Source organism: Symphalangus syndactylus, chromosome 21, assembly GCF_028878055.3.
Source record: "Symphalangus syndactylus isolate Jambi chromosome 21, NHGRI_mSymSyn1-v2.1_pri, whole genome shotgun sequence".
Lineage (NCBI taxonomy): Eukaryota > Metazoa > Chordata > Mammalia > Primates > Hylobatidae > Symphalangus > Symphalangus syndactylus.
In genome coordinates, this window is record NC_072443.2 from 38,099,489 (window position 1) to 38,126,647 (window position 27,159).

Genomic DNA, 27,159 nt, shown 5'->3' on the forward strand with positions numbered 1-27,159 from the left:
TTCTCAATCGACTACCCCTCCCTCTCTGTTCTGCTAGCAACTTCTGTTCTGATTTCTGTCCCATAGATTTGGAGAACTTATTTAAGAGAGTTCTGTTTCGGTCACCTGTGGTAAGGGCCAAGCGAACAGCAGTGACTTTGTCATTCCTTTTGGTTGCCATGGTCAGGCTGGAGCCAGTCTACAAGTGAGCCAGTTGGATGGGTCTGCCAGCTGTCACTGAACAGAGGCAGAGTCTCTGTGACAACAGCGCCCTTATGCATTCTAACAGGTAGTGAGTGTCATTTAAGCAGCTTCGAGACCTTGCCTGAGGTTCTTGTTCACTTGCACATAGCATACCAATGGAATCAAGTTAATGTTGACATAAAAAAGATGTCAGCTCCATCCCATTCTACCTCTGTGAAGAGCAAGTATAATCCCACAAACATCTATTCTGGGGGCTCCCCTTGGGAGAGAGACCCTCCCGTGCACACAGGCTTGGGAAGACTGAGTCATGCTTTAGAGCCCATTAGCCAACATCTTCTTCAATAGCAATCACCACTACTGCCTTTTATTAGTAGTTACCCTGTGGTAACTCTGTGGAGATGATGTGCATGTGGGGGCCACTGCCCTTTGTGGAAGGAATTAGATTTGAGGAATTGGACTATCGATAGAAGGTGGCCGGGCAAGTGACGAGTCAGAGTCAGGCGATGGTTCTGAGGAGAGAGACCTGGCTGCCCAGTACTGTGCCCCGTATCTGAGCCCCATTTCTAGTCAGGAAAGGTCTTTCATGGGGTGGGGCCAGCCAGGATGGTCCACCCTACTTGCCTCCTCCCCCAGTTGGCATTCTGGGCAATTCCTTGAAAGGATATTCCTTGTCTTCTTCTCACACGGCTTGAGTGAGTACACTTTGTGCTAGGAGCAAGATCCAGCCCATCCCAGGCTGAGATCTCTTTCTGTCCTGGTTAGGAACAGGGGCCAAGAGAAGCTGCCATAGGAAACACATGGCTCAGCCTGAGATGAGCATTCTCAGCAGACTCTTACTTCCATTACAAGCAGCAGTAGTAGGAAGCAATGTTTTTGGAGAGCGTCCACTGCACTCTCCTTGGTCTTGCCAGTGAAGTACAGAGGCGGGGATGAGCTCACCTTCACATTCCCGGCCATGAAGGTGAGAATGGATCCAGACAATAATGTGTTTTCATTTGTGGTTGCTTATCTTTTGTCTTCAACTGGCAAGCTAGAATGATGCTGGCACCACACGACAACAGCAGGGAGTCACAGCCTTTTCATAAATGCTTGGAGAAATGAGGCACCAGCAGGTACAGGTTACAATGACTCAGGTGGGGCACAGGAATTTCATGATTTTAAAGAAGCATTCCAGATTCTTCTGTTCTCCTTGCCAACGGCTAGTCAATTTTCCTGGTTGCTTCTCTATTGCCCCCATCTTATTCAAAACTGCACAAATTCAAGTGACCCCACTTCATCTAGACAAAAACGTAAAAAGAAAAGACAGTCAATCAAGATTCTGCTTGATTAACATCTTGGGAAAAGGCTAACATGAGTCTTCAGGGATGAAAATAAATGGCTCTGAGCCTGGGCTGTGGTCATAAATCTGACCTTGTCACTGCCTAAGCGAGGAAAGCAATGGAGGGAATTAGAGCTCTCGTTCCAGTGTGATTACAATTGTACCCTTAACAGGACATGGCAATGTTTTCTGGCATTCAATTATGTTTTGCTGTGCATGCATGCATACACTCACACACTCACACAGGCAGAGCTAGAATTGAAATCATCTCAAGTGAGAATTCTTGTGATGCATTTAAGGGGCCTGCATTTGACAGGTTGCTACCTAGTTATGGACTAAAATCTCACCAGGCACCCCCATAGCTTATCGCCTGTCATTTCAAAACAAAGACATCCTGCTTCCCCTTTCTGTGTCACATCTCATCGACTCATTCTCAGCAGACTCTTACTTTCATTACAAGCTCGGTGCCACCTCCCTGACTTTCATCAGATGAAAACTTGAAAGAAAAAAAAAACCCATTCCATGTTTTGACTTGGACTCTAGGTGTTGTTATTCTCTCAGTCCAGCTTGAGAAAAAAAAAAAAAAAAAAGCCCACCCCACGAGGGGGCAGGCCTGCTTTCCTGTCTCCTGCCACCACACAGTCTCTGAAGTGTGTGAAGAAGAGAGGAAGAGACAATTAACACTCAGCACCAATCTGCATTTCCTTTTTAGCTGCCATTTACACGCTGCTCAGGTTTTGAAAACCAGCATTTCATGCTATTCCCTAGAGAGCCAGCACCAGCTTCAGCAGGATCCATCTGCACAGCAGTCACATTGCTGAAATCTTCAGCCAACTCAGAATTCATTTATTTATTTTTTGAAAAAAAATGAGAGAGAGGAAGTGAGACAGTACGAGTGAGTGAGCAAGCAAGGGGGTGAAAATAATAGATTAGAATCTGGTAATATTTAATGCGCACGCTTGACCAATCCCTGCGCTGGTCCAGGCAGGGGTGAGTCAGTGGAGTTTTTCTTTGATCGTCTTCTAGATTAGTGTGAGCAGCGAGCGGATGAGCAAGAGCGTGTGACAACAGAGGATGACAGGCTGTGAGGTTCGAGGCAGAAAGGACACACTCCATAAGTCTCGGCACTGCTCATCAGCCCGTGTGTCAGCACCCTCTTGCTGATGGGGAGCAGCGGGAGAAACGCCATACTGGGAAGTCACTGCTGGTGTGGGACAAGTTACAAGATGCTTCTGGGGGAGGAAAATGTGTATCATCAACTCCTCAGGTCTGGCCAACTTGCTTTATTTCCTTTAGCCCCCAAAGGGTGGAGCATTGAAGCATAATAGCTTCAATAAGCGTTGTTATTTTAACATTATTATTTTTTGAACTGAATTCACCACCACAGGAGGTCACAGAGGCAATGGTCACAGCTGGCTTTTAAAAAAGGGTTGAGTCACTTTGTGATTGATAAAACAGACTCAGACTGAGATGAGGGCAATCAGGTTTCCTGCTTGAAGGCATCAGTTGATCACTACAGGGGTCAGAAAGAAGTGTTTTTCTTGTGCAAGTTCTGGCATAATAGTCTAGGTGAATGCAAAAAAAAAAAAAGTTAGTCTTTTGATTTGTTTGTTTTTGTTTCTAAGAGAGAGCAGAGCTAAAAAGCACATCCTTACTTCAGTAGACCAATGAGTGGTCTGATTCCATCTGGCTCTGCTGCTCAGATGGCAGTTGTGATGATAGTCATGCTACAGACACATTTACCAACTAAGCAGTGCAAGACAGTACTCTGCATGGGCCCAGATTTACTTGGGAACAAGCACAGGTGTGCTCAGAGAAGGAAAATACCTTAGGTCAGGAGGTGGGGTGAGCACGTGGTTGTTAAAATAGAATTTAGTGAGTTAAAAAAAACCCCAGTAAACCAACACAAGACTCATAAATACCCTATAGTATCTGTGGATGCAGTTACATGTCAAGTTAAGCCACATCTTCTCAGGATACAGGGGTGTTTTGCAGCTCTCACATCAACACAGATGTGTGACGTGGGTTTCTCAGCCGATCAGAGATGGGGCAAGATAGGGTTATAATAAACAGCTTTTGTTTTTTTGGCTCTGCCCTTGCTAGGGGAGACTTCCAACCTTACCAATTCTCACATAGTTCTTGGAGTCCCTGCTGAGAAGGATGCCCCTCTTCCACCATTCTGACTTACTGACACTGGAGCCACACTGCATGGGTTCAAATCCCAAACTCATTCCTCCACTCAAAATGTATTTAAGGGAGTGACCACTGTGAACTTGACATTGTTCTAGATGCTGAGGAAAGAGCCATTCCAAATTCTCCAGTAATTTTGGTTCTAGTGAAGGTGTAGAAATGCAGATAAATAAACAAGTAAATGTATAATATTACAGATAGAATATTATAGAGATGCTGTGGAGGGAACAAAAGCCTACTTGAGATGTCGTCAACAGAAGACAAGAAGAATGACAGAGAGAGTAAGAACAACCATTTTAAGAAGTTTGCTGCAAGGGGGAAAGAAATGGAGTAGTTTGACTTAGGAGTGGAATCCAAGGAAATTTCTTGTTGCTGTTGTTGTTTGTGGTTTTGATTGGAGAAATAGCATCATGTTATTCTGATGTTATTCTGATCCATGTTATTAATTATTCTCACATGATTCTAGTTCTGATTCAGTAGAGAAGGAAAATAGATGATGCTAAAGCAATGTCCTTGGGTGGCATGAGGGGTTGGGATCTGGTGCAAAGTGGAGGGGTTGGCTTTAGGTAGAAAATACACAGTTCATCCAGAGCGGCAGGAGTGAAGATAAATGCATGGACATAGTGTAGAAAGATGTGAGGGTAGAAATTGTGCAAGTTCTTTTTCTAATTGCTCCAATTTTCTCAGTGAAGTAGGAAGCAAAGTTATCAGCTGCGAGTGTGGAGGAAAAGAACATGTTGGAGATTTGAAGAGAGGAAGATGTGAAATAGTCCTGGAAAAGTGAGTTGACTAGAGAAATACAGTAGGCTGCCATGCTACACTAAGGGCTCACTTGTGGTTTGTGATGATAACTTTAAAGTGAGACCAGTCAGCATGGTTGTTTTCTTTGGGTGTGTTTGGCTGGTTTGGTACAGGCGTGGAGAAGTGGAGAGCTGGCCAAGGGTTTTGTCAGCTGAGTATGACAAAGGAAGAGAGGGTTGAGGCAGTTGAAGGAGTGTGCAGTGTGTAACACACCATGGTCCATGAAATCTAAACTAGGTGGGAAGAGAAGTAGGGAATGAAGGGAGTGAAAGACAATAAAAAGGTTCCAGGAACAATGGTTTGTAGGTCTCTGTGTGGTCCACGAGTTGCTGGAGTTGGCAGACTAGAGAAGGTGAGCTGGTAAGAGGAGGCAGAGGTCCGAGAGGGAGCTGGTGAAACATGGTGCAGCTGCATTTGTAGTTGTTGATGATGACTAGGCAAGGGCATGAACTTGGGATGCTAGCGAAGGTAGAGTAGAACCAGAATCACTGGGGGAGAGGAGGTGAGATAGTTGGGGGCCAGCACTCTGGGAGGAGCGTCTCCCTGCAGGTCCGGTACATCTCTGGGGACAGTTTTCTTGTTGTATTTTATGTGAGTAACGCCCTGCTGGAGCCCAGCTCCATGAAGTCTAAAAGGATGCTGAAAGCACCAAAAATTATAATATAAGTAGCTTTGGAAGGGGTTCAACCAAACTGACATCTTCAAGCAATGGGTCAGAGGAAAGCGAGCTCAGGAGATGACTGCACTAAGGACCCAGGGAAGACAATGGCTTAGAAGTGGTGATGAACAGAAAGGAAGACACTCAGCTTACTCTCCAACCTAGAGCTCTAAAGGAATGAGGAGAAGACATTTGAATGGTTGCAGAGACTCCATTTGTTAATTATGTGACTCAGAAAATTATTTAATCTCTCTATGCCTCAGTTTTCCCAAATGCAAAATGGAGATAATAATTGTACCTCCCTCACAGGGTTGTTCTGAGGATTAAATGAAGCAATGTCTGAAATGCATTTATCACAGTACCTGGTGCAGAGTGAGTATGGATAGATTTTTAATTGAAGCAGTTTTATCAGCTATCTAGGTCACCAGAGCCCCAGTATTTCTGAAGGGACAGAATGAGCTCTTGGCAGATGCTGAGGAGCTTCTCAAGGAGGGTGAGCACAGACGCTGACTTAGCCATGAGAGGCGCAGTTCAGAGAGGAGGGTAAGGAAAACCGGCCCACAGCCAAGACAGAACAATTAAATACGTAGGGAGCTGAGAGGCTTGACAGAAGAAGTGGAAATAAAACATGTTTCTAATCAGAGCTATGAGGAGGGTTGCCTGGAGGCTCTATTGGTAATTGATGTGCCTCTGACAATAATTAGAAACAATTTCTGGGGACTTACAGGGTACAATCACCTAGTGATATTATTTACCACAGAAAGTAGTGTCTGAGGTGAAAATGGATGTTATTGTTTCCTGAAAGCACATTACAAGGTGACTTCATGGTGAACAGATTTTTCAAGATATTTGACATTCATTGACTTTCTATTTAGCTCCTCTTAGTCACAGAGGCCATTACTGTAATGACAATACCTGGATTTATCTCTGTTAATGGCAGAAGACATGTGAAAGATAAATCCTCGCTGTGTGGGCCTCCAAATCATGAATGCGACAGCTTTGCCTTCCCACGCCTCTTAGATACCCAAGGGATTCTGAGAGTGTGGAAGGCCCAGGGCATAGCCTCACCCCAGTTCAAGAAATCCTCAACCGCGAATGCCAAGGGACCGGACTAGCACAAATTGTCTTGTTTTTTTCTAATGTGAGCTTTATTTTATGTCACTTGGGACTAAGTAACATAGTGTAAATAAAATAGCACAGAGCCTGGCTCATAGTGAGCACTCAGAAAGTGTTCACTCAAGGATTATTTTCTTGGGTTCTTCTGATAAGACCCAGGGGGCCTCCCATATTTGGCATACTTCAAGCCCTGGGGAAGGGTTGGGGGAGAATCAGTGGCATTTGGACAATGGTGCTGGCGTGCGGTATTCCCCTGAGGAATCCCAAGGTTTGGTGGCTTGGGTTTTTCCTTGAGTTGGCTTCTCTTTGTGTATAAGCTTGGAGGCAAGATGCCAAATTACAGCTCACCTACAAGGGTATTACGTAGGGGTTTGAAGTCAAAGCTTTATAGATTGAACAGTATCAATTTGCCTTCCATTCCTTCTGCATTGGAAGTCAAATGGGAATGGAGATAGGGTCCAGGGAAGGAGACAGGAGGGGGCATCTATGATTGTAACCCAGCCTCCAAGCTGAGGGAGGAAAGGAGTCCCAACAGCTTATCCCATGCTCTAGCCCACCTCGCCAAGATGGGAAACAATACTTACGGCATGTTGAAGTCTAAGCCCTACCGATGGTTTCCCAAAAGAGCATTATTGGCATTTTGGGAGGAACGATTCTTTATTGGGTAGGACTGCCCCTGGCAGTGCAGGGTTATAGAACACCTGTTGCCTCTGCCCATTACATGTTGATAGAGTCTCCCATCCACAGGCACTGCGATAACCAAAAATCTCTACACATTTCATAACTTGCCCAGGTTGAAAACCTTAGTATGAGTGACAACACGTCTGGCATATCCTCGGTGCAAATAGACTTCTCTGCAAACGTGACTGCACACCAGCTGGCAGGCCAGCTACCTGGCGTCATCTGAGTCACTCCCTCATCCCAGTTTCAGAATGGGGGAGGCTGGCAGAGCAGTCTCCCGAGAATGAACAAGTATTTAAAGATTGTAGATCCTGACTGTCCCCTTCGTGGAGATGCAACCCTCTGTGCAAGGGCTGTATTAGTCACACCACCTCCAGTCATGCACAAGTGTCCCAGTTCATCACATACCACCTGCAGGGGGTGTGTTTACTCTGAAGCTAATGAAGCTTTAAGATTTGGAGCCTCTTTCAAGGCTCGTGTGTGAAAGAAACTTGATAGAATTCCCAAATTTGAAACAATCCTAAAATTTTATATGACATTACCAATAACGCCTCATCTGAAAAATTTGGCTGTGGAATGATATTAAGAATAGCTACAAAGTGTTACAAGTCTGCATGTGTCAGACAATATATACCAGGTGCTTTCAACCTTCCTGTGAGTTCATTTTTTATTATCCTTATTTAATAATTGAGGAAATTGAAGAAGAGGGAAGTCAAATGCTGCCTTGCCTAAGATCACACAGCCAACAGGGCTAAGCATCAGGATTTGAACTTCAAACTTTCTGATTCCAAAGCCCCACATGCTCTGGATTAGGTTACACTGCCTCTCAGGCAGGGGTCATAATTAATGCACGGAGATGCTGGTTCAGGTAAAGGTGTGAAGAGTGGGACTCCTAGGCTTATCTGACCACACTGGGTGAAGGGCAAGTGCAGGGTCCCTGAGGAGATGCGTGTTTGGCTGACAGGGCAGAGAGTGTGCTAGCAGGCTAAGGGGGAAATCCCTCTGGGAGGGATGGCAGACAGACACAGGTGGAAAGTTGAAGACGTTGACCAGGAAGAGTCAAGTGGTCTGTTTTGAATCTCAGCTCAATCTGGAATGTTCTGTTCCTGAAAAAAGGAGTGATGTCCCCTCCTCTTTGCTGACTACATAACACAGAGCCCTCAGATGTGCAAGTTAGAGAGCAGAGGTGCAGGGTCAGGCAAGCAGACAGAAAAATCAGCAGCAAGTATTTCCCTGGCAGACTGTACTGGAGGGAGCAGCCATCTGAGGAGAGTTGTTGGTAAGGATTTGGCATTTGAAGTATTTTTGAACAAGTGCAGGTGCTGAGAATGTATATTTTCAAAAAAATAGTAAATAAAATAAAGTCACCTATACAAGAAAGAGACAATGTGAACTAATGTGGGCAAGAACAGCACCCATCTGGCAGAGAGAAAAAGGATGTCACAGTAGGAGAACTCCAGAAAGGCCAGAAGGAGACACATTTTCTTACCCACAATAAGCGAAAGTGTTTCTTCAGTTTGTCAGTGAGGAAGCGTTCGAAATGTACATGAGAAACCCCTTTTATGTCACTGATTCAGTCTTGTGTACAATAACGCTTAAATAAACTATGTGTAGTATTCATCACAATATAGATTCATATTACCAACGACTCTCTTTTTTTGCCATCATAAAGAGTTAAGGATTCCCTGTGTAATTTGACAATTAGCAAAATGAAAATGCACTTCTTACCAGTCACTTGTTGGAATGTATCTTACAGAACTACTAGCATGGGTATATAAAGATATAGGGACAAACAAATTTATTATAGCTTGTTGAATAAATTATGGTTTGGCAGCAGTGGTTTACTACCAATCATTTCACAAGGTTTGAATAGATGTGTTATATTAAGTGAAAAAAGGAATGTGCAAAAAAATCTTGTTGTGCAGTGTGCAGTCTTATTAAGAAACACTGTACATGTGTGCATGTGCCTATATGTAATTGTATAAACAGAGGAAAACAGTCTGAGAGGACAGTGGATACCTTTGAGAGCTGAAGTGAGAAATAATAAAGGATTCTCGCTTTTTAATTTATACCCTTCCCAAAAAGGTAGACGTGGTGGGATTGTGGGTGATTTTTACTTATTTTTTGTGCCTTTATGTTTTCCCAGATTCCCTATAGAGAACTTGTGTCCTGTAAATGAAGCTTATATGATTAAGCTTCATTTCTGCCTGGGAAGCAGTGCAGTGTAGAGGCTAAACCTATGGGTTCTGAAGTCAGAATACCTGGGTTTACATTCCAGATCTACATCTATGCAGGGGATGGTGATTGTGGATGAATGACTTCACCTCTGTGTGCCATAGTTTCCTCATCTGTAACATGGAGGTACTAACAGTATTCCAGTCCACGAGACTATTGGGAGTATTGCGTGAGACCCTTTGTGTAAAGGGTGTGGTCAGGGTGTAGAAAGTGTTGGCCTTTATTATTGGATGTGGAAAGATCAAGCTCAGGGGCACAGGCAGACAGGTTGATGTGAGCAAAGGGCTATGCTTTCCTTGTCTTCCTCTGAGACTGGAGAGAAAGAGCCCAACTGGAGGCAGAAACAAGCTGATGCAAAGAGGAGAGTAGAGGCCGGACTCGCTCAGGTTGCTTTTCTTCTCTCGATAGAGAGCAGGAGAGAGAGCCACAGGGAGAAGGGCTGGAATGACCTTTTGTTTCAGTTCCTGCCCGCCTTTCTTGTGGTCCAGCAGCCTTTTCCTCTCTTCTGCAGGCCTTATTCCTGCCCAATTCTCTGGGAATGGAGAACGAATGTGTGCGCAGAGGGCCTGCCCTCACCCCTTTCCATTGAGAGGCAGGGACAAGGGATTCCACTTTTCTTTCCAAGTTTTGAAATCCCCTAAGCAAATCCTGTCCAGGCTGGACCCGTCACAGTATTTCATCAGCTTCCTCCATTCTGAGGCTTGGACAAATGATTAGACACCAGGAGCTGGGTTCTGCCCACAGCGGAAATTGGTTTCTCAGAATTTACTGTTTGACTCTAAAGCCTCGGTTGCTGAAAATGACTCATGGCTCCACTTGTGATTCCTTTTCAGATAAATCACAGGCCAGACAATCCAGTGTATTTGAAAGCCACAGTGGCCGATTCAGGGTCTCAGCATGTTTAGGCCCTATGACTTGGCTAGTTAATGTACCAGGAAAGGCCTGAAGTAGGTAAAAAGGGTCACCTGTTGGTCATATAAAGACAACTATACACTGAAAAACAACTGAGCATTATGGGAGCTTCATGTCTGAGAGCAGCCTTCCCTCATGTTAGCTTAGATGGCAGCTATGCCAGTTTGCTCTTGAGATCAATCACAGCTCTAAGAATTCAGGTGCAGACACACATGCATTGTCACTATCCAAGATGCTTCAGAGCATCTTGGCCACATTCAAGATGCTGTGGCCTCAGTCGTGACAGATAGCTTCACCTCCCACATATTTCTATTCCCCTCACCTTTGCCCTCTGCTCCCTGCCCCTAAGCTCTCATGGGAGACTTGCTTATTTCTGATACCTAAGATGTGTTTGCCTTTCCAAGCCAGTGCCTGCTCTCCCATGGACGGTGCTTTTATGTTGCTTTTCTGATTGGCTAATTCCAAAACATTCTGCATGACCCAATTCAACTATAATGTGCTCTGTAATGCCTTTCTAGAGCCTTCTATGCAGAATTGATTACCTTTACCTTGGTCCCTCCTAACACTGTTCATACTTATCTCTCATTTTCTTTTACCATTTATTTACTGTCTATACTTATTTCTCTTACTGTAGTTTGTTATATAGGTGACCAGTAGTCCTCAAACTTTAGTGGGCATAAGAATTTAAAAGCAGCAGAATCAGTAAGAATCTATTAAACACCTATGATATGCAGGCCCAGGATTGAGAAAATAGTGGACTACTATTCCACCTAGGATTGGGAAAATAGTGGAGTACTATTCCACCTAGGATTGGGAAAATAGTGGACTACAATTCCACCTAGAATTGGAAAAATAGTGGGCTACTATTCCATCTAGGATTGGGAAAATAGTGGGCTACTAAGTAGACTGGGTCTCAGCATCTTATGTTATTGTGTCTCCTCCCCAAGATGAGACCTCTGATCTGGTATCTCTACCATGGAGGCTGGGAATCTTCATGAATTATTAATAATAACCCTGCATGATTCTGATTCAGGTGGTTACAGACACATTCTTTGGGTAATGGTGTAGTAGATTCACAGCTTGTATTAATATAATAAATATCATTTATAAAATGCTGTGGTATAAATTTGAATCCAAGTGCTTGAGCCTACTGTATGAGAACTAGTCAGCTAGCTAGTGAGTTAAGCTAATTAATGACCTAAGATCCTCATTTCACTAATAGTTGTGGCTCTCTATCAATCTTTGAATATATGGTGTAGCAGTTCCTAAACCAGTATGCAGGGCAACTCAATGCTACAGGATGTTAATAGGTGAGCCACAGACAAAGTTAAAGCTAAATATGTTTTCTTAATGTAGCATTTGTCAGAGCTTATAAAAAGCTATGCACATTGTGACTTTCCATGAGGAACCTATTATAGTCATTTCCTGTTCCGTGAAGTGTGTGTGAAGCATATAGGCTCTGAACCAAAAGGCCTGAGCGCAAACCAACTTTGGTATTTGTTAGCTATCTACTTAGGCCAGGATTTTCCTTTCTGAGTTTCAGGTTTCTGTTTCTCATTTCTTACTAATACTGGCTCTGTATAAGTCACAAGACTGTAGTAAGAATAAGATGACTTAAATATATGTAATAAGTGCTTTATAAATTGTAGAGTTCTGAGCAGACATTAGTTTTGCAATACATGGGAGAATGTGATAGGTGCTGTAATTGCAGAATAAAGAAAGTACTACTGGGAAATAGAGGAAGGGGAAATAAATTAATTTTGACTATGATAATTAATTTATAGCTAGCAGTTGAATGAAATGCCAAAAGCAAACAAACTTACACAGGTGTTCAGGATTGTTTTTCTGACACCATTTGCTATTCATTTGTGTGTTGCTAACTGTGAGCAGGAACATGGATGTAACTGGAGATCTGTGAATGTCAATCTTCAAGAGAAGGAACTGCCAAGGAGGACTTTGATATGGTCAAAGAATTTTATTTTGGATTTCAAATATCTCATTATAATTATACCTTAATATACAATATTGAGATGTATTCAATTCTAAGCCCAAGAAAATCATAACATGGGGAAAGAGCTTCATAGAGTTATACAATAACTTTGGAGAATTTTAACATTCCCCAGAGGAAGCATGAGATTATGCAATTTTTTATGTGAGTTATCAACTTCAGAATAGTCTGTTTGTTCAATTGGTAGTCTTTTGGCTGTTCTCTTTCTCTCTGTAGTAGTGACAATTAGACCCTGGGCAGCACCCTTAAGATATTACTACTTAGCAAACTGATGTCCAGCTTTCAGTGACACCAGGCTAAACGATCATTCCCAGGAAGAGTGAGTCATTGATTAGTTAGAGGCGTTAGAAAAAGTCTCTCAAATTTTGTATGAAACACTACATTCATATCATACATTTATGTATTCATTAAAAAACTCCAGAACTATTTGTTGAGTACCTACCACATGCAAAGCATAGCACTAAGCACTAGGAAGTCAATACTCCATAAAATAGGCCCTTACCTGACCCTCATGTAGACATAGTCTAGTGGAAGCAAGCACATCATGATAATATAATGTGACAAGCTTTACATTGGAGTGTATACAGAGTGCAATGGAGCATATAGAGGGGTAACTATTTACATTTTTTGTGATTGGTAAAAGCAGCCTACAACTTTGATTCATAGCCCTAGAAGCAGGGATGAGGAGTTCCTCAGAAGAGTCCATTTGCAGATCATGGACAAATAAGAAAGGAAGTGCAAAGCTAGTAAATAAGGAAAGCAAGAGAGGCAATTAGAGGCAACAACATAGGGATTGGCTCCTGGGTGAATTGACTCACTCTTCCTGGGAATGATCGTTTAGCCTGGTGTCACTGAAAGCTGGACATCAGTTTGCTAAGTAGTAATATCTTAAGGGTGCTGCCCAGGGTCTAATTGTCACAGATGAGAAATGACCTGGCCCTGGGACAAGGTTTCCAAGAAGACTGAGCAAGTCTATGCCTAGTGTCCCAAAGGCCTACAGGTCACTGTTTGGGGCTTGTACTGATGGATTCAACTTCATACAGCAGAAACCACTCTAGCTAATTTAAGCAGAACAGGATTTATTAGCAAACATTAAGTGGCTACAGAATTATCTGAGAGGCTGGAAGAGCTGGCTCTAGGATGAGCATCCAGGAACTCCTAGCCTTCAGAGATATACAGCCTCATCCATAATCAGAAAAGTTACATTTCTGCTGCAGGAGATCACTGAATTAGAAGCTGCTGACTGCAGAACACGCTGCCTCTGCCTCAGTTCATGCCAGATATGGGCTTTATATTCCCTTCCTCTTAATTCAGTTTTGAATTCAAGTCTCGTTTGAGCATACTGGAGAGTCTTTCTGGATTCCTAGCTGCAAGGGAGTCTGGGAAACATAGTTTTGGGTTTCCTGGACTCTTCAGCACAGGAAAACATGAAAATGAGTTTATAATAAATTCAAAGCAAGCCAATCGTAGTATCTGCCACAGGACCATATCCTTTCTAGATTCTAACCAGATTTGAAGCCCAAAAAACATACTTAACTGCCACTCTTTTAGTTAATATGCTGAGAGGCTTGGGGATGGAATATTGGATCCTGCTGGCCCCTGAGGGTTGGTGACTTGGGGAAACTTGGGTACTTTTTCAAAGGTTGTGGAAGCTGGAGAAGGACAGCCATGGTGCTCATGAGGATGTGATGGGAAGGGTCAGGCAGAGAGTATGAGGAGCACAGTGGGAGATGAGTTCAGACAAGCAGCTGAGTTTCAGTGTCCAGAGAAAGCAATTGACATTTCAAGAGCAGGAACTCAGGAATGGCCACCTGGTTGTTCCAATTAATTCTGCTACAAGTCATGATGTTGGCCTGTTGCTGCATTAATCAGGAGGACACATGCGCATCACCCACTGTCTTCCTGGCTTCCTGGTCACTTGTTGATTTTAACTGAGACACAGATCACTCCATTTGATTACCTCACTGAGCAGCTTTCCTTCTGAGTAGGCCTGGCTTTTGTCTTCCCTGGTGGGATTGGGTCATGAGACCCACCTGCAGGCCCAGGTTGGACCTATATCCTAAGCCAATCATGGCAGAGGCCAAAAGTGAAAGAATTCCAGCCTCATCATTCAGGAGGATATAATATTAAAACTAGGTGTCCACAGACCTGATATGTGGACCACCAGAAATTCATTCCTTTATTCATTCACTTAATCACATCTACTGAGCCCCTGTCATGCAGCAGGCACATGGGTGCTCTGCATAGGTAAGGTCATGGTAAGCATCCTGGAAGATAGGAAAGACTCCCTTGGGTGGAGAAGCGATGGCAGAGCTGGTCAGGCAGAGACAACAGGATGTACACAAGCCCGGGGGCTGAAGTGGAAGTAACAAGGGGCAGAGGCCATGTGGCTGGAGGCTTGGGGCAGGGCCTGGACAGGAAAGGCCTTGTTGGCCCTCCTAAGGACTTTTGCTTTTCTCCTGAATGTAAGAGAAAGCAATCGAAAAAGGTGTTAGGCAGGAGGATGGCCATAATGAGGGCAGTGTTTAAAAACTACTCTGGTGATTTTTAAAACATCCTATACTTGCTTGCTTTCTTGAAGTATTGATAGGATGGGGTGGCAGGTGCGGGGGGCAGTGGAGGTGGGAGAAAGTGGGTGGAGGCAGATTGGTTAGGAAGCCTTTGCAGTAGCAGTGAAGGTAAGAAGTGATATTATAGGGCCGGGCGCGGTGGCTCACGCCTGTAATCCCAGCACTTTGGGAGGCCAAGGCGGGCAGATCACGAGGTCAGGAGATCGAGACCATCCTAGCTAACATGGTGAAACCCCGTCTCTACTAAAAGTACAAAAAATTAGCCAGGCGTGGTGGTGGGTGCCTGTAGTCCCAGCTACTTGGGAGGCTGAGGCAGGGGAATGGCATGAACCCAGGAGGCGGAGCTTGCAGTGAGCCAAGACGGCGCCACTGCACTCCAGCCTGGGCAACAGAGCGAGACTCTGTCTCGAAAAAAAAAAAAAAAGAAGTGATATTATATCAGATAGGGGTGATGGTGGTAAAGAAGAGAAAGAGACAGGAATGAGATACAGAGAGGAGGAAGAAGACAATTGAAGGAGGAAGAACAGTGTTGTTCTTTTCACCCTAGTCACTTCAACTCTACTTTCACTTTTAGACTTGGTTTTCTTTTTTCATATTTATCTTTTCAACTTATATCCCAGTATAAGAAAATCAAAAGGAATGAGATTTATTTAAGAAAATTCACATCACAATATGAATATGCTTACATACAACCCATGCCAAAGACTTAGAAGTGCTATAAAATCTGTATTTTATATAGTGCCATAGTTAAGAGCATGGATTTTGCAGAGAATCAGCTTTGTGACCTTGGACAAACTATTTCACCTTTCTATGCCACAGATTCACCATCTAGAAAATTGGGATGAAAATAGTAACTACCTTGGGTTTCACTGAGAATGAAGTGGGATAATACCTATAAAGCAGGCATAGAACCTGGCATAATGAAAATGCTCAATGAATGTTAATTAGTTTTGTTATTCATAGCTTGTAGCTGACCATCCTCTGTACAGTTGATTGATGCTCCTGAAGGTCTTCAGAGCCACCAGTGAGCACCATACAAGCAGTTATAGCATGACAGACTTGTGCACAGATTGCAAGGACCCTGAAAAGATGGTTCTGCATATTGAATTTAATTCTGCCTGTTTTCTCCCAAAGCCAGGTTCTGCCTCTGGGACTGTGCAGAACTTGTTGGAGAAGCATTGCATGGCAGGGGAAATTGGGAGGTGGGGAGAAGAGGGTTGAAGAGGGTGAAGACTGTGAAGTGGAACACAGGGTTCCCACTCCTGTTGGGTAATTTTGATAGCAGTTTTATTGTGACTCATTTTGTTGTAGGGCTCTGATTTATTTTCTTATTCCTCATTCCTCTATGGAACATTTAAATGTGCCAAGCACTGTAATAGGTACTGAGGATTCAGCTATGAACAAAGTTTCAGCTTCCATGGAGTTTAAATTTTGGTGAGGTTATGTCTCTTGCCAGCAAAGTTTATTCTAGAGTTCTTCACTTGCCGAAACTTCTTCCTCCATGGTAGGAAAGAAAGGAACCAATTGGGCACATTGCCTGTTCTAGAGTCATATCGAAAAGAAAGCCCTACTGTATATGGTTTGGAGCTTATTCCTTTTGGGGGAAATTTAGTTTGTATTCTATCAGGGTGGGGAATAATAGAGAAGTTATTAATCCCAACGAACTTTCCTATTAGTCCTCAAAATATCCATATGGGTAATGTATTGCTATCCCAGATGAAGAAACCGAGGGTAAGAGGTTGAATGATTTTCCCAAATAGAGGTGAGATTCAAGATTTTGAATTTACCTCCCATGCTTTATTTCTTTCTTTTGGAAATTGGAAGTTATTTGTTCAATTGCAAACAAGTAAATTTAATGGCATTAGCTCATCTGGCCATTGGCGTGATGGTGGTGGTTAGAATCTCTAGTTAATAGATGCTATAGTGAGTATACTATCAGATAGACTGACCTTCATGGAATGTGACATAGCTCAGTGGTTCCCAAATGCCAGTTCCTGGACCGATGATAGTCTGTGACAAAGTTGTCACCAATTTTAGCAACGTGTGGAATAAAGTAAATTTAAACTAAAGGCCACTTCTCTTATGTCTCCTCAACATTCCATTATGGAATGATGGTAAAAGTAGGAGGTTTTTTTTTTTTTTTTTTTGCTTTTTTTGGGTTATTGTTATTTTATGAAATAAAAAGTTGGCAAACCTGTCTGTCAATCCTTTCTTGTTAAAGTTTCCCATTTGGTTTAATTCAAAAGGCTAGGGAAACTTGATATAGCTAACTAAATGAAAAATAGAAGTTCTGTTTCTGGCAGTATGAATACTAGATATTAAAAAAATCCTTCTGGTGCAAAGCACCTAAAAAAGAAAGTAAAGTTGGAAAAAATTATATATTTTAAAAAATGCATAGTTTTATTGGCAAGAAAGGAAAATTTTTAGAGGCCAAAAATGACAAGAAAGCACAAATACAGAGAAAGCCATACTTGGGAGAGAGGAGACAAATCTCAGGTTCTAAAGAAGGTGGGAAATAGGATTAAAGACTGAAAGCTGGCTCTCCTAAAAGATGACATCTTCTGTGAAAAAAGGAAATAGGAACTAAAGTGTCCCTCAAGAGGAGTCCAGTAAATACAATTACCCTTGGGATGCTGGGAAGGATAAATTTCTCCTGAAAGATTCATAACAGTGAGTCACTCCCACTGGATTTAAGTCTAGAATTCCCATTGCTTATATGAGCTGAGAAATCCTAAGCTGATAATTCAAAATATTCTGGGTTACATTGTGTCTCCAGGTGCCTGGTAAGGGCAAACACAAACTCTCCTGAAGGCATGTACCTTGATTCCAAGCCTCAAAAATATCCTAAGATATCATTTCAATTAATATATGCTCAAAAATAAAAATCACAAAATAAAGGAGGAAACAAGATGTCATGGGAAGGGAGTGGGGTAATCAAAAGAAACATCAAGAATCAGGCCTGTAGAAACTTCAGGTATTAGTGATGTTGAGTATAAAATATAAAAGAGGTATTGAAAGTATAAGAAACTATCAAGCTGATTTTTTAAAAAGAACCAATTAGAACCTGTAGAAAAAAAAAATACAACCACTGGAATTTAAAAATTTCAGTTACACAGGTGAAAAGAGAGTTAATGAACTAGAAGGTAGATATGAAGTAATTACTCTGAGTGCATAGAGGAACAAAGAGATTGAAAATATGGAAGGTAAGAGAAAGGGAAGATAAAGAGAGAGGGTGTAATATATATCTATAGAGAGTAATAATGGAGATAATGGGAGAGACTCATATTCAAAGTTATCGTGTATGAAAAATTTTCAGAATTGGAGAAATAAAGAAATCTTGAGATTCAGAAATCCTTATGAGCACCAAGCAGGATAAACTAGAAAATCACACTTAGACACACCATATTGAAATTATAGAATATGAAAGATAAATAGATTGTAAAAGAAGCTAGAGAAAAGAAAAATTACCTATAAAGAAATGACAATAAACTGATAGCTTACTTCTCAACATCATTAATGAAAATTAAAGGAGAGATATACATTCAAAATCCTTCACTGGAAAGTATTTAACAAGCCAAACGTCATAGCTAAAGAATTACATGCCCCAAATGACTATGTTTTGTTAGCTTTAGGAAAATATCTTTTCACCTGTAACTGGAATGAATTGCCCCACAAACTTGGAATTTAAATATGGACATTTTCCCTATTTTTGCAGTTAACCACATAAGTGCTCTCCTATGCCTCCTTATCCTGAAGTTCAGCATCTTCTTATGAGAGTTTCCATGCCCTTTAATTGAATTGTCCAAGAACACTTACTCCAAAGCAGGTTGATCTCCTTCCAATGTGAGATGTAGAGGGAGATGAAATTTAGTCAGTTTATACCACCCGGTGCAGTTACTTTTTTCACTGCCATGTGTATTGCAGTTGAATTTTGCCTTGAAAAATTCCATGGATATTTGTTTACTACAAGGGCACTCTAACAAATCCAGATCATTGCATAATCACAGTGACACCCTATTTGGGGTCTCTTAATTTAGAACCTTCTTGAGTGATAATTATAACCTCCCAGGAAGCAGTGGGTCACATCAACTACCTCCACTACCCCCAGATGCAGAATTACCGTCCCAATGGCTTAGGGTGGCCACCTTCTTTCAAAGAGTAGAGGCAATTGTTTTGTTGTTGTTTTGTCTTTTTTTTTGTTTGTTTTCCAAGTTTCCAAACAAGAATTTATTCTTTCTTTAAAAAAATTTTTTTTTCTAAAAAAAGTACCAGGTACAATTTTTTCCTTTTTTTTGTTTTTTCAAGTTTCAGCAAATGCTTGTTCCCCTCAGCCCAGCCCCAGGAGTCAGGACTGAGGCTGGGCCAGAGTCTGGAGTGGGGGATGGGATAGTTGGGAACCACATGACTGAGTCTGAGAGTTGCCCCTTACCCCAGATGAGGTAGGTGGGTCAGAGTCTGGCCAGGTGAGAGGAGGCACCCCAGTCCTTGGACCTGACTCTGCTTCCTGGACACCTTCCTCAGTCACACCCCAAAGCAAGGAGACACAGGTAGGAGGAAAGGGACAACTGGAGTCTGGAACTGTAGGTGAGGGGTGGTTAACCTCTGTGTGTGTGCATACATGCACGCTCTCTTTCTCACACATACCACACAAAGACAAGCTTGTGCACACATTCATACGTATAATTTGGCTTTCAGAGCTAGGTCAGAGGGTAGGGGAAGTGAAGGGACTACGGGAAGGAGAAGGCAAGCTGAGGCTTTGGCTACTGACTCAGTCCCTCTGGAATAACCCCTCTTCCCTCAGCTGAGGGAGAACAGTTCTCCTCCTGCCCCCTGCATAAGCCTCTTCAACTCCTGAGGTTGGAGCAATATTTGAGAGTTGGAAAGGAAGAGGGGTGATGCCAGTGATCAGGTGTGGGAGGTTACCAAGTCAATTCAATTTTAATAAATTATAAATTAAAAATAAATAAAATAATAAGTGGTTTTTTCAGGACAGGGAGGCAACGCCGGCATGACTTGCCTGGGAACTTGGGATAACTTCAGGGTGGTTCTGGTTCCTCCCTACTACCTAAGCTGGACTGGGAGACCCAAGGGAGGGGACAGGCACATGGAGGACCCGAAGTAGGGCAGGGTGTAGTAAGGATCAGAAGCTTTAAATACCCAAATAATCAATCTGGGCATTAGCATGGTGAGGGCTTTAACTCGAGCCTGAAGGGTCTCTTGCCATCTCTCCATCTATGGGATGGGCAAGATGGGCAGGTCATTGATCCACATTGGTTCAGAGTGCTGGCAATCAGGGCAAAGGTGAATAATGTGTGTTAAGAGGGGCCCCAGTCACAGCCTGAAGTTCACAGGGGAGCCCTGCGTCCAGCTCCAGGCTCTAGCAGGAAAAAAGCCGGCAGAGATCTCCATTCAGGCTTAAGAGGCCTGAGCGGGGAGCTCCGGAACCCAAGGTGCAGCGAGTAGCAGAGGAGGCAGTGGGTGGGGTTAGCATTTTTCTCCTCACCCACAGGCACCAAAAAGAGACAATGGCACAGGAAAGGCATGTGGCAGCAGCCATGTCCAAGAAGTCAAAGGTCACCAGGAACATCTTCACCACAGTCTGGTTGGGGTTAAATGTTACTTGTGTGGTGCCCACTTTGGGCACGCTGTAACTCTTCCTCCCCAGGGGGTTCAGACCCACAAAGCCCAGGAAGTGGGTGGGGGCATTTTGCTCAGAAACCTCAAAGAAGGTGACAGTGACAGGTAGTGTGACATGGTGGGGGCAGTAGGACCCACTAGCTCCAGTCTCTGCTGTGAAGCCCTCAATGTGGCCAGATGGTGCAAAGCGTCCTTGCAGCAATGATTCCTCAAAGTTGCCCAGTAGGGTACAGCTGACAGAAGGAGTAGGAACAGGGGAGGCACTAAGGGGTCTCAGTAGGCCTGGCCCCTTCCAGAGGCTTCAAAGTGGGCTCAGCTTCAGGTGATGGGCACCTGTCAGCCTCCGCCCCATGGGACTGCAGTCTGTTGGGTCCAAAACAGGCTCCTTGGGCCCAGGCAGCAGGTGGCTCCAGAAGGGTGTGGTTTGAGCATCAGAACTGTTGGTAGCGGTAGGGTGGCCCAGGGTTCCCTGGCACCTCCAAAGGGCTGGCCCCTCTTCCTTAGAACTGACATTTGGGGCTTCTCCAGCAGAAGCAGCCTTTGCTTGGTGGGGCAGGGGCCTGGAGGTCCAGGGCTGGGGGTCTGTGCTTGGGACTGTGCCCACTGTCAATGCCAGGGGACTCCCTAGGCCAGAGGCTCCCCTCCTTGCCCACCCCAGCCACTGGGCTGTTACCCCTTATTTGTGCAAGACTGCAAATCAGTGTCGAGCGTGTGTAGCTGGCCCAGAGGGCTGGCCCTGGGGACTTTCCCAGGGACCCCTGTCCCCGGGGACTTCCCCAGGGACCCCTGTCCCCCTGGATCTGGGGAAGCCCAGTCTCTGGTGTGCAAAGTATTTAGGAAGCATATGATTGGGGCCGGGGGGGTGGACTCCAGGCTCCTGAAGTCCAAGAAGAGGTGGCACTACTTCCCTGTTCCATAACACAGAGGCCACGGTGGGAGAAATGGTGGCTGGCCACACCTACTCCCAGCCCCAGTCCCCCTGGGCCCAATAGCCCTACAGGAGATGGTTCTTCAGGGGGTAGTCCCTCTCTGGCCCCCAGCCCAGGGCCTCTCTCCAGCTCCTGAGGACCCTCAGTGGGTGGGGCTGGTCGCTTCTGGGCCCTGTGAGGCTCAGAGGCACCAGCTGGAGGGAAAAGATAGATAACTGGTAGACCCTGGGGGATGTCGCTGCCCCCCGCCCCGCCACTTGCTGAGCTGTAGCCCATGAGCAGGCCACCCCGGAAGGCCCCCTGCCTGACTGGAGGCTGCGAAGGGCCAGCCTCTGGCTCTGAGGATGGAGACAGCTCTGCCTGCATGTGTCACATGAAGCCCCCCTTGGGTCAGGGGAGTCATCCCCATACGGTCTTTATGCTGGGCTTGTGCTGGGGGGTCTAGGGACATCCAGATGAAGAGGGCTCAAGCCTAGCCATGCATCCCCTCTTCCTGACTGATGCCTTGTTCCCCTAGCTTGCAGTCTGATTCATGCCCACTGCACTGGCAGGGTGACTGCCACCATTCATTCCATGCAGCTCCTGGGCTCAGCAGGACCCTGTAGTTCTGTGAGTCTCATTGCACTTGAGGAGGTGGTAGCAGAGGCAGAGTTTTAAAACCACAGCAAACAACAAAGGTCTTGCATTCATCTCTCCCAGGGCAGTGAAGCCTGCTCCGTCTAGACTTACACGAGAGACTACTCAATGACTCTCACAGAAAAGAGATCTTCCTACGGTGACATTTTCTCCTCCTAAGCCAATAAAGTCATCTTACTCACAGTCCACTTCCAGGAACTGACCCCAAATGGACAGAATCTACTTATATCATGGCACAGCTGTCAACTTCTCTTGCTTAAGAAGAGAATAACACTCACAAAATTGCCCCAGATGGTGGTGCAAGTTTTTTGGGCCAAGTACTACAACTGAAAAGCATGAACAGAGTTTTACCAGTGGGTTACAGGTTTGTTTATATGAAAATTGCACTGCCTGTTTATTTCTAATAGGGAAAATATTTCTGATGGTATATGATTCCTAGATGAAATGATGCTAACAAATGTTCGCATATTTTGTGAGGGGAACATAGCAAATTGTAAGATATGATCTGCAGATATCAAACTCATTTTCTTTACTGGAAAACAGGTCTGACTGCCTGGTACGATTATGTTGGCAAAAATGCAGCTGTAGGTCTCTTCATTTGGAACACGAACATATATCACAAAGCTAACCAGATCACATTCATGCAGTAGCAAACACAAATCAACTGTGGCTAGCAAATGTGTGTACAAAATACATTGACATCAACATCAGTTTGGTGCTTTCTTGTGATCAGATCCAGGGAAATAGAAACCAGCCATCTAAAACCTAACCACTTGCAAAAGAGCATTTATGTTACCAGCAGTTTAAAGGAAATGAATGTTCACTGAAGAGCAGCCTATGCTGAACTCTCATTTTTACATGTATTCAACTATATACGTGCTGGCTCATCATTTTAAAACTATTATCGGCCGGGTGCAGTGGCTCATGCCCGTAAGCACTTTAAGAGGCTGAGGTGGGCGGATCATGAGGTCAGGAAATCGAGACCATCCTGGCTAACACGGTGAAACCCCGTCTCTACTAAAAATACAAAAAATTAGCTGGGCATGGTGGTGGGCACCTGTAGTCCCAGCTACTTGGGAGGCTGAGGCAAGAGAGTCACTTGAACCCGGGAGGCAGAGGTTGCAGTGAGCCGAGATGCGCCACTGCACTCCAGCCTGGGTGACAGAGTGAGACTCCATCTCACAAACAAACAAACAAACAAACAAGCAAACAAAAAAACTATATTATCACTTATTAAATGTGATTGGGTAGCTCTGGATCCTTGGTCTGTTATTTTTTTTAAGGCATAATAAGACCAGGACTTAAAAAAAAAACACCCTGTAAAATGTATGCTTTTTAAGAAATAAAAGTCACTTTTATTCCAACATGCTATCTTTATTGAAATATTTTAAACATTTATTGCAAAAACAATAAATGCTTTTTATTTTTCAAACGTAAACAATACTTAAGTATCAAAGTAAAAACTGAACATTGCATATAACCCTGGTCCATCCCATTTCCTGCAGAAAACCACTATTAACAGTTTTGGGCTTATACTTCTAGATGTAGTTTTATTTCCTGAAACTTTCTCTTTTACTAAATACTGTATCTTAGAGATGTTTTGATATCAGTACATACAGAGATACCTTATTGTTTCACAGTATTTCATAGAACAGATGTACCATAACTTACTTCCTACTGACAAACATTTAGATTGTTCTCAACGTGTCACACATAAAAACAAAACTGCAGCGATTATTCTTTGCACGCACATCTCTGCATAATATAAGAACATTTCTGAAGATTTCTAGAATTGAATCAACATGTCAAAGGATCTACATATTTTATATTTTAATACATTGTGTTCATCAAAACATTTTTTTCTGAGTTTCTCATTAGATTAGATAAGCTGTGTTTTGTTTTGTTTGTCTTAGCTCTTGTTTAACCTCTAGAAAACTAGTGACATGCTTTTGGAGAAGCCCCTCTTACAGAAGGCCAAAGAAGCTGAGAAAGCACAGAGGAAATAATCAAGGCTCACCTGGGAAAGCAACACAGCTTCACCATCATTCTCTCGTCCCTGAGAAAATAAATCAAAACAAACAAGTATATCGAGCGCTGGGTGTTCAAAACCACAAGAAGAATTTTTGTTGTTGTTGTTAAATTAAAGCCTTAAGTAGTCTTAAATGATGTAGCAAAATATGTCCATTCAATGTGGATACTTATCTCCTCAGATATGAAATGATTTTATATGGCAGTATTTTTATATTCTACGTTCTTACAAGTTTCACATATTCCATTACTTAAGCATTCATATTTCTCACAAAGACTTACATTCCTCAGGAGTACAATGTTTTAGAACAAAGAATGCATTCAATAAATCTTTACAGAGTCAATCTTTACAGAGGACATTTCTCCTGTAGACAGGAGTGAATACATATAAAGGACAAATAACGAGGCAAGGCCTTTGTACCTTTCAGGCATCTGCAAAATGAAGAACTGAATTCAAATTTTGATAGGCATGGCTTTCAGAGAAGTCCGACAGAAGCTATGCATGAATTTCTTTTTTTCTCTTTTACAGTTCCCTTCTTACTTAAAAAAAAAAAAATGCTGAGGTGGCTTAGTGATATAAACTACGGAGAGAGGTGTGGGTGGTACTTCTAAGTGCACAATAACCAACAGGTCTCCCTCCTGGAAAAATTCTCAGATGCTGAGGAAAATATTTCCTGTGGCCAAAAGATTTTCTTCACTAGTTTTTGTCAAAATGTCTTTTCCCAGTTCAAGTTCTCTGACGTTGACTGATGGTGGGCCCACCTGCAAAAGGCCTTCCCACATATCTCATAGAGTTTATCTCTGGAAGGAATTCTTCAATGCCAAGTGAGGATGAGCTGCAGGTCACAGCTTTCCTACTGTCACTGAATTCAGTGTGCTTCTCTTCAGTGTGGCTCCTTATGTGTCAAAGAAAAAAAAAAGAAAGAAAGAAAACCCACAAATTCCCACATCATTTGCACTCAAAGGTTTTTTCCTCCAGAGTGGATCTTACTCTGTTGGGCAAAAGCAGAGTGGTAGCCAAAGTCCTTTCTACATTCAATGCACTCATAAGGTTTCTCTCCAGTGTGACTCCTTGTGTGTCGGGTGAGGGAATAGCTGTAGTAAAAACCTTTCCCACATTATTTACACTCGTAGGGCTTTCCTGTAGTGTGGGTCATACTATGTCGGAAGAAAACAGAGTGGTAGGTGAAGGTCTTCCCGCACTCACTGCACTTGTAGGGCTTCTCTCCTGCGTGAATCTTCATGTGCTGGGTTAAGGAAGAGTTGTAGAAAAAGGTTTTTCCACATTCTTTGCACCCAGAGAGTTTTTCTCCAGTGTGGGTCATACGATGCTGGATGAAGACAGAGTGATAGTTGAAGGTCTTTCCACACTCGCTGCACTCATAGGGCTTCTCTCCAGTGTGAATCCCGTGGTGGCACAAGAGGCGCGACCTGAGGTTGAAGACCTTCCCGCACTGCACGCACTTACAGGGGTTCTCCCCTGTGTGAATCCTCACCTGTCGAACGAAGTCGACCTTTTCACGAAAGGCTTTTCCACACTCCTGGCATTCATAAGGCTTCACCCCGTTGTGAATCTGCTGATGTCGAACAAGGAGGCTGTTCTTGTTAAACACGTTCCCACATCCCTTGCATTTGTAGGTCTTCCCCTCATGAGCCAAAGTGTCTTTACTTGCTCCCTGGGAGTCACATTCATGGAGATTGTCTCCTGTGGAGACCTGCTCCTGTAACACCTGTGAGTGCAGACCATCACCTGTCCCCAACCCATCGCGTTTAGGGCTCATTTTCCTCCAGAAGGTCTCCGTGTGGGAGACGGTAGCCAGACTCAAGTGCCCTTCTGCATTTCCAACCACTCTTTCCCTCACTCACCTCAACCTGGAGGAACTTCGGGCTCCCTGAGTTAGTCCTTCCAGGAGCAAGGCTCCCTAGGACAAGGCTAGCTGGCCTTGGCTTTTACTTTGTCACCAGGACAGCGGCTTTGGCAAAGGTCTCTTCTGCTCTTTTATCACTGCTTCAGCTGGTAGGTCAACTCTGGTTCGCAAGCCCCAGTGAGGAGGGGTCTGCAGGTCTCTGGTGTCACTTCCCAGTACAGGGTCCTCTGGGGCTGGTCCAGCTGCTCCCACTTCTTCCAGGTTAAGATCATGGACATGTCCTGCACCACTGCCTCGGATGTCGCTGCAATGGAGCAAGACAAAAGCCACGTGACACCCACATCCTCATGCGCAGAGAATACTTCCGACTACAGATACCAGAGAGCCGCGTGCAGCCTCCGCCAGCCAAACTACAAGTCTCAGAGGCCTCAGTTTCATTTTTTAATTCCTGGGCATTTAACCCTCAATTATTCTAAATGGAAGTTGATGCCGGTTGGGTCGGGGGGACCTGCAACCTTGTGCACAAACATGCACATGAGAACATGCATGTAAGGAACTTGTTCATGCAGGGTGTGGAGAGAGTGTGTCCCACTTATCACTTAATTTTACCCGCTGACTCCACGATAAACTGTACCAAGGGGCTGGGCATTAAAGTCAATCCAGTCAAAATACTCAGTGTGGAGAAGACATGGAAATTCAGGATCTCTTTTATGTTGTGGATGGTTCTGTAATTAGTAAAATCACTTTGAAAAGTTTGGTCCTATCTCCTAAAGGTCTTTCCAAAACAAAGCTTTCCCACACGTACCAGGAAATGTGTTCCAGAATGCTCACATTAGCAAACACCTGGAGAGAGTTCAGGAAAGAGGACGGCCGCTGCGCAGAATACATTGTTCAGCCGCCTGGGACTGCTGCCGTCCAGTACTTCTCCCAGGGGAGCCAGGGAAGCATCATAGTTTATGTTGCAGAATCCTAAAAAATGAAGGGTGTAACAGTACCAAATCGCTCTGGAGCTGGTGAGGAGTGGAAGCCATCATATGGAGATTGGTGGCAGTGGCTTGAGCTTTGAGCAAAACGCTGATCCACTGCCCTCGCCTTCCCAAAATGCAGCTGGTTTTTAAAGTGAAGAGAGGACCGTGGAACCTGGGAATGAGAGGCAAACTGGAAAGTTCTGGCAAATACTGAAGAAGAGAACTGATGATCACTGACATATGGACCCCTCACTCCACCTCTTTTTGCTCTTCGTAGCAGCTGTTTGGAATGTTCCTCTCTCGGAATGTAATCAGCTCAAGAGGAGAGACACAAAGACACTGACATTGCAGTTCTCCCAGTGAGGTGGCCTGGCAGGTTGACTTTTAGCGAATACTTATACTTTGTTTTATTTTTCTTTCT

At 43.8% G+C, this 27,159-nt stretch overlaps 1 protein-coding gene and 1 pseudogene across 1 annotated transcript; both read right to left on the reverse strand.

Moving 5' to 3' along the window:
• Positions 1-19,962: 19,962 nt before the first annotated feature.
• LOC129471621 (atos homolog protein B-like) lies at positions 19,963-21,613 on the reverse strand (annotated as a pseudogene).
• Positions 21,614-24,861: 3,248 nt separating this feature from the next.
• On the reverse strand, positions 24,862-25,741 carry ZNF80 (zinc finger protein 80). Its single transcript, XM_063630500.1, is given in 1 exon segment — positions 24,862-25,741. A coding segment is annotated over 1 exon segment (822 nt). The 5' UTR covers positions 25,684-25,741.
• Between the last annotated feature and the right edge of the window lie 1,418 nt (positions 25,742-27,159).